Source organism: Protobothrops mucrosquamatus, unplaced genomic scaffold (genome assembly GCF_001527695.2).
Source record: "Protobothrops mucrosquamatus isolate PMUCROS unplaced genomic scaffold, P.Mucros_1.0 scaffold2554, whole genome shotgun sequence".
Taxonomy (NCBI): domain Eukaryota; kingdom Metazoa; phylum Chordata; class Lepidosauria; order Squamata; family Viperidae; genus Protobothrops; species Protobothrops mucrosquamatus.
The window spans coordinates 6,183-13,838 of NW_015388614.1; the positions used below are offsets into that span (position 1 = coordinate 6,183).

The window sequence follows — 7,656 nt, forward strand, 5'->3', positions numbered from 1 at the left end:
GGAGAGGAGGCACTCACCAGAGTCGCCGTTGCCGCCGCCGCGGCCTCTGAGGCTCTCCCCGGCCTGAGGCCCCGCGGGAAGGGCCAGCTGGAGCATGAGGGGCCGGGGCTCCTCCTCCTCCTCCTCTCTCCTCCCCCGGCGTGGCCGGCGCCGCTTCCTCGGCCCGGGCAGGAGGGACCGAAAAGAAGGAGCCGGAGGAAGGTGGTGGTGAGGGGGGGGTGGTGGAAAAAAATGTCACCTCAGAAGGGAGGCCGCTGGGATCGCCTCAGCTCGAGCCTTCCGGACGTCACTTCCGGCAGCAACAGCGGCGCTACCCGACGGAGGAAGTGCGCCAGGGAGGAAGCGGGCGCGCGGGCGGGCGGGAAGAACGGCGGAGCGCGCGAGGCGGAGCGCGCGCCCCCTGGCGGCTCCCGGCCGCTCCTGCAAGGGCGGGGAAGGCAATCGGGCGGGAAAACGAGGGGGGCGCCAGAGCTCGGCTTCCAACGGTTCGCGGCGCGACTGCGCCTGCGCGTTAGGGAAGAAAGGAAGCGGGCGGAGTTAACGGTGACCCAGCTGTTTGGTTGTTGTTGTTGTTTCTTTGCTTGACCCGGATTAAGGAGTTGTGTGAACAAGGCTATTAGCCTGGGATCCCTTTGCGGAAAAATACAAAAAGGGAGTAAACCACTGGATGGAGAGAAATAATCTTGCAGACGGGGCCAATATAGGATACTGGTCAGCTCTAATGTGCTCTTCCTATTGCTTGGGACCAGTCTACTGGCAGCACTATGTGGGAAGTTAGCCCAGAGAAGGAAATATTAAAAAGGCAGAAAGAAAGATGTTGTTCACCAAAAGGATTTTTAAAAAGCATTTTTTTGAAAAGCAGAAACCAAACCTGGCCTCATCTCTTTGCCCAGGGCAGTAGCTAGTCTTATACATATGCAGATGTGGAACCATCAGGAACTTTGGAGCCAGGGATCTCAAGACAAAAGAAGCTCTTAAGAGTCATTAGCCCCATCACCTGGGAAGCAGGATATGATAATGGGATTAAACCACAGATATCAGGGCCTAGAAAAACACTCAGAAATAGCCTCAAAGTTCATGCCACAGGAACAGAAAACTACTCCAAGCAGGGCTGGAGGGGGGGTATAAAAGCCCTTCTACCCATGTGCTCTTGCTCTTTCTTCTCCTCTGCTCCTTCTTGCAAGGACCATCTTTCTTCTACAATAAACTGTAACCTTCTTCCCAAAGCAGTCGCCATGTTTGCTTATTTATTCCCGGCTTGGATGAACCAGGATGAAGACTTACTTCTAACAATTACAATTCCCAGGCGCCTAGGACCAGTCAACATGGCAGCACTGCAATTCCCAGGCGCCTAGGACCAGTCAAAGTGGCAGCATTACAATTCCTATGTGCCTAGGACCTGTCGACATGGCAGCACTACAATTCCCAGGCGCCTAGGACCAGTCGACATGGCAGCACTACAATTCCCAGGCACCTAGGACCAGTCGAAGTGGCAGCATTACAATTTATATGTGCCTAGGACCTGTCGACATAGCAGCACTACAATTCCCATGCACCTAGGACCAGTCGAAGTGGCAGCATTAGAATTCCTATGTGCCTAGAACCAGTTGACGTGGCAGCACTACAATTCCCAGGCGCCTAGGGCCAGTCGAAGTGGCAGCACTACAATTCCCAGGCGCCTAGGACCAGTCGACGTGGCAGCACTACAATTCCCACACACCTAGGACCAGTCGATGTGTCAGCACTACAATTCCCAGGCCCCTAGGACCAGTCGACGTCCCAGGCCCGCTGGCTGAGGAATTCTGGGAGTTGAAGTCCACAAGTCATAAAAGGGCCAAGTTTGAAGACCCCTGCTCTAGGCTTTTCCAGACAATTCCCCCTCCCTCCAACATTGTCAGTATGATTAATTCTATTAATAATTCTAATTTTAATAATCCTTTTTAGCTAGGTTGATTTTTACAGCATTGTATTTATCTCATAAGAAGTAGGGATCTTCCAACTTGGCCCTTTGATGACTGGTGGACTTCAACTCCCAGAATTCCTCAGCCAGGCACTGCCTGGCTGAGGAATTCTGGGAGTTGAAGTCCACCAGTCATCAAAGGGCCAAGTTGAAGACCCCTGATAAAAAGGTTTTATACCTTTTTTTAAATATTGTAAGCCACCCAAAGTTACCATGGAAGATAGTCTATTCTGGACTTTTTCCAAACTATTCCCCTCCCTTCAATACTTTTTTTTTTTAATGATTAATTCTATTAACAGAATAATTAATTCTAATAATCTAATAATTCTTTTTAGCTAAGGTTGACTCCTCATGGTATTGTATTGATATCCTTAGGTTTTATGCAGTTTTATCGAGGGCGACTAATAAATTTTATAAATAAATAACACTTTATTGTCAAGAATGAGATACTTAACAGTCATCCTGCTACGAAGAGTTAGATACAATAACATTTCACAGGCATACAACGGGGCAATGGCCTGACCCAATTGCTTGTACAAATGCTTATGTTAAAGTTTTTATTCAGAAAGACTGACTACTATAACATAGTCCTGGGGAGGGGAGAAAAATGAATTTATATACAATACGGTTCTGTTCTGTTCAGGGAATAGAGAAACCAACATTGACGGCACCCACAATTGTTGCCCCAGAATGGTTACACAAATGCTCGCTTGGTAGGTAAAGTTACTGAAAGTGCAGTCATGTCCAATTTCCTCGAAAACTCGGCCTCCAGTTTTTCCTGTAAAGGGGAAAACAGCATCCATAAGGTTATTCGCACGAAAGGGAAAAAAAATCTCTGGCAAAAGAGAGAATTAACAGCCATAACGGAGGCCCGAATTTCTGTAATTTGGTCAGGCCACACTTGGAACACTGCATCCAGTTTTGGTCACCACGATGCAAACAAGATGTTGAGACTCTGGAAAGAGTGCAGAGAAGAGCAACAAAGATGATCAGGGGACTGGAGGCTAAAACATATGAAGAACGGTTGCTGGAATTGGGGATGTCTAGTCTAATGAAGAGAAGGACGAGGGGGGACATGATAGCAACTCTTCCAATATCTCAGGGGCTGCCCCAAAGAAGAGGGAGTCAAGCTATTCTCCAAGGTGCCTGAAGGCAGGACAAGAAGCAACGGATGGAAACTCATCCAGGAGAGAAGCAACCTAGAACTAAGGAGAAACTTCCTGACAGTGAGAACAATTAACCAGTGGAACAATCTGCCACCAGAAGCTGTGAATGCTCCAACACTGGAAGTTTTTAAGAAGAGGCTGGACAGCCATTTGTCTGAAATGCTATAGGGTTTCCTGCCTGAGCAGGGGGTTGGACTAGATGACCTCCAAGGTCTCTTCCAACTTTTAATATTATTATTATTATTATTATTATTATTATTAGCGAGAGAGTTGTTGTTAAATGAGTTTTGCCCCATTTTATCCTCTTTCTTGCCACAGTTAAAGTGAATTCATGGCAGTTGTTAAGTTAGTGACGCAGCCCCCTGTGGACTTGGCTTGTCAGAAGTTTGCCAAAGGGGATCACTTACACCCCAGACGCTGCGACCGTCGTGAATACAAGTCAGTTGCCGAGCGTCTGAATTTTGATCACCTGACCAACCGGGATGGCTGCAAAGAGTTATAAGTGTGAAAAATAGTCACATCCCATTTTCTCAGTGCCGTTGTAGCTTGGAACGGTCCTTAAATGGGTTGTTGTTAAGTTGAGGACTACCTGTACTGCTTTGGACAAAAGATGCCCGACTCCTTCAATGCAGTAGCCTTGTCCTTCTCCTGCGTGTCCTTCTGCTAAACTGAAATTAGCATCCATGTTAGCCCTGAGATTCAGTTCAGGTTAATATTCTCTAAAGCACCAGTTAGTTAATTTCTATAGTTCCATATTCCACATAATACCTTTCCTTGATTTTCCCTTCTTCCAATAATATTCTCTTTTATCGACTTTAAATTAGTACGTTTTTATTTCCCCCCTATTAATTCAGTTGGAGAATCTGCTTGAGGAGAATCTCCCATGAGGAGCAGGGGAACAATTTGATGGAATTCCTACGGGTGGACTTTGGTGTTCTTGATTTTATATTGGTAGTCCTCAACTTAAAATTGTAATTGAAACTAAACATATGAAGAATGGCTGCGGGACTTGGGTTTGGCTAGTCTAAAGAAAAGAAGAAATAGGGGAGACATGATAGCAATATTCCAGTATTTGAGGGGCTGCCACAAAGAGGAGTGGGTCAACTTATTTTCCAAAGCACCAGAGAGCAGGACGAGAAACAATGGTTGGAAACTGACCAAAGAGAGAAGCAACCTGGAATTAAGGAGAAACTTCATAACAGGGAGGACAATTAACTAGTGGGGCAGAAGTTGCCTAGAAGACCTCCAAGGTCCCCTTCAGTTCTATTCTAATGCTAAGGGAAAGACCTACCAGCTCCCTCTTGGCTTCTTCAATCTTCACTCGAGCAAGGGAAGGATTCTGGAAAGAACAGGAAGACACAGTTGTAAAGACACACCCAGGATTCCCTCCAGACGCTGCAACCACCAACACACCATAGTTAGGATGTCCCTCCAAAAATTCAAAGAGAGAGCTTCCCTGCATGGCTTAAGTACCCAACACTCTAGTTCACTGTTTCTCAACGTTGGTCACTTTAAGATGAGTGGACTTCAACTCCCAGAATTCCCCAGGCAGCTGTGCTGTGCCAGGACTCGTAATAGGGCCATACCTTTCCCACTAAAAATGCTGCCATCCCTCCTTTTTCTGCTTCTGTATTCCCCACTCTCCTTGAACCCAGTTCCCCTTAGTCCATCCTCATCTCCTTTCCTTTCTAGCCTCACTTTGTAGTGACCATAAAATGGGTGCAGCACACCTGTCTACGAAGGACAAGCTGGGGAAGAAGGGGAACGAGGAAGGAAGGAAGGAAGGAAGGAAGGAAGGAAGGAAGGAAGGAAGGAAGGAAGGAAGGAAGGAAGGAAGGAAGGAAGACAACGGGGAAGGGAAGGAGGGAGGAAGGAGGGAGGAAGAAGGAGCGATGGAGGAAGGAAGGAAGACAACAGGGAAGGGGAAGGAGGGAGGAAGGAAGGGATGGAGGAAGGAAGAAAGAATAGGGAAGGGGAAGGGAAGGAGGGAGGAAGGAAGATAAAGGAGTGAAGGAGGAAGGAGAAGGAAGGAAGACAACTGGGAAGGGTAGGGAGGGAGGGAGGGAGGGAGGGAAGGAAGGAAGGAAGGAAATTACCGGTGTGAGATCCAGATAAGACTCCAGTTTCTTCTTTAAAGGAATTGCCTGCTTCTTCAAATCTGCCAGTTTCTGTGGAAATAATTATTTTATTATTATTATTATTTTTTATTTCATTTCATTTTATCTTATTTTATCATTTTACAGGTAGTCCTCAACTTAAGATTGAGCCCAACATTTCTGTGGCTAAGTGAAACGTTTGTTAAGTGAATTTTGCCCCATTTTACGACCTTTCTTGCTACAGTTGTTAAGGGAATCACTGCAGTTGTTAAGCTAGTGTCATAGTTAGAAGGGAATAACAGAGTTGGAAGGGACCTTGGAGGTCATCTAGTCCAACCCCCTGCTCAGGCAGGAAACCCTATACCATTTCGGACAGATGGCTGTCCGGTCTCTTCTTTAAAACTTCCAGTGTTGGAGCAGTCACCGCTTCTGGAGGCAAGGAGTTCCACTGGTTAATGGTTTTCCCATTGACTTTCTTTGTCAGAAGGTCGCACAAGGGGATCACATGATCCCAGGACGCTGCGACAGTCATAAATGTGAGTCAGTTGCCAAGCCTCTGAATTTGGATCACGCGTCCCATGGAGATGCCGCAACCGTCATAAGTGTGAAAAATGGTTATACGTCACTTTTTTCAATGATGGTCACTAAATGTCCTGTTGTAAGTCGAGGATTACCTGCATTTTATTTCATTTCATTTCATTTATACTTCACATTTCTTAACTGTCCATCTACCCCAGAGAGTGGCTCTGGGCAATGTACAATATCAAGTATATTTAGTAAAACAAATGGGCTAACCCCCTAATCCAGGGGCCTTCAAACCTGGCAATTTTTAAGACTTGTGGACTTCAAATCCCAGGTAGTCTACAGGTAGTCCTCACAACCCTTTATTTAGTGACTGTTCCAAGTCAGAACGGCACTGGAAAAAGCTACAATCAGTCCTCACACTTACGACTGTTCCAAGATCTCCGCTGTCACGTGATCAAAATTGGGAGTGCCCGGCAACATGCGTATTTATGAGGGTCGCAGCATCCTAACCAGCCCAGAGTTTCCAACATGCGTATCAGTGGGAAGAGTGAATTGGCTTAACACCTATGAGTAAAAGCCGTGTAGGTAGTCCTTGACTTACAACAGTTCATTTAGCGACCGTCCGAAGTTACAACGGCACTGAAAAAAGCGACTCGCGACCATGTTTCCTACTGACGACCGTTGCGGCATCACCCAGGGTCACGTGATCCAAATTCGAACGCTTGGCAACTGACTCACATTTACGACGGTCGCCGTGTCCCCGGGGGGCAGTCACGTGATCCCCCTTTGGCCACCTCCTGACAAGCAAAGCCAATGGGGGGGGGGAGCCAGATTCCCTTCACAACCTGTGTGTCTAATTTTGTTTTTAATGTGTGTCGTTGTGCCCGCAGGGAAAAAAATGACAATAAAGGTTATCTCATCTCCTCTCATCTCACGAATGCAGCGATTTCCTTCACAAACGCGGCGAGGAAAGCCGTAAAATGGGGCAAAACTCTAACCTTAACTAATTTCCCACTTAGCAACGTCAGTTTTGGGTCTCCGTAGCGGTCGTTAAGTTGAGGACCACCTGTAGTAAGATCAGGCTGGCTCGCTCAAGGCTCGCCTTGCTCAGCCACAGAAATTCTGATCCCAATTATGGTGGTTAAGTTGAGCACTGCCTGGGCTGCTTTCCGTTACAAACGGAAAACCTTTGCGTTCCGTTTGGCTTTTTTTATTTTGATTCGTTTTGTTTTAGTATTTCCATCCAATTATTGCCTCTCTCCCTCTCTCTCAGCATCCGATTTGACTGCAGGAATTTGGACAGGAGACGCATTTGCCCCCGGAATGCCGGACACTTTAAAGTTTAAAGTCGGCAGACTCGGATCCTGGGTCCACGTGGCTGAATATAATTTCCTCCAGCTGTCCCAGGTTAAATACCAGCCAGCTGGCGTCGTACCGCAACACGCGTGGCATCCCACCCACCTCCGAAAGAGTCACCAGTGAGTCGTGTGTCAGGGAAGCATCCAGCCCACTCGCAGACAGCTGCTCCTGCAGGGGAGAAGTAGAGCAAAAGCAGACAGGATTACTCATAGGAAACAGACGGAGAGATGTAAAAGCCCCTTTTACCCTTTCCTATAGAACTGGAAAAAGCAGGGAGGGAGGGAGAAAAGGAAGGAAGGAAGGAAAGATGGATGGATGAAGGGGAAAGGGAAAGGAAAGGAGGAGGTGGAGGAAGGAAGGAAAGAAGGAAGGAAAAAGGGAAGGGAAGAAGATAGGAAGGAATGGAAGGAAGGAAGGAAAGAGGGAAGGGAAGGAAAGAATAAAGGAAGGGAAGGGAAGGGAAGAAGATAGGAAGGAAGGAAGGAAGGAAGGAAGGAAGGAAGGAAGGAAGGAAGGAAGGAAGGAAAGAAGGAAGGAAGGAAGGAAGGAA

The 7,656-nt window shown here is 47.1% G+C and overlaps 1 protein-coding gene across 1 annotated transcript in view; it reads right to left on the reverse strand.

The window, feature by feature from the left end:
• Positions 1-2,384: 2,384 nt before the first annotated feature.
• The window catches only part of HAUS1 (HAUS augmin like complex subunit 1), a 14,361-nt gene continuing 9,089 nt past the window's right edge, over positions 2,385-7,656 (reverse strand). The window contains exons 6-9 of the mRNA XM_015825234.1: positions 7,209-7,274; positions 5,223-5,294; positions 4,418-4,465; positions 2,385-2,738 (exon numbers count right to left, since the gene is read on the reverse strand). Of these exons, the coding sequence (XP_015680720.1) occupies positions 2,655-2,738; positions 4,418-4,465; positions 5,223-5,294; positions 7,209-7,274 (270 nt within the window). The 3' untranslated portion in view covers positions 2,385-2,654. The remainder of the gene's footprint in view (positions 2,739-4,417; positions 4,466-5,222; positions 5,295-7,208; positions 7,275-7,656) is intronic.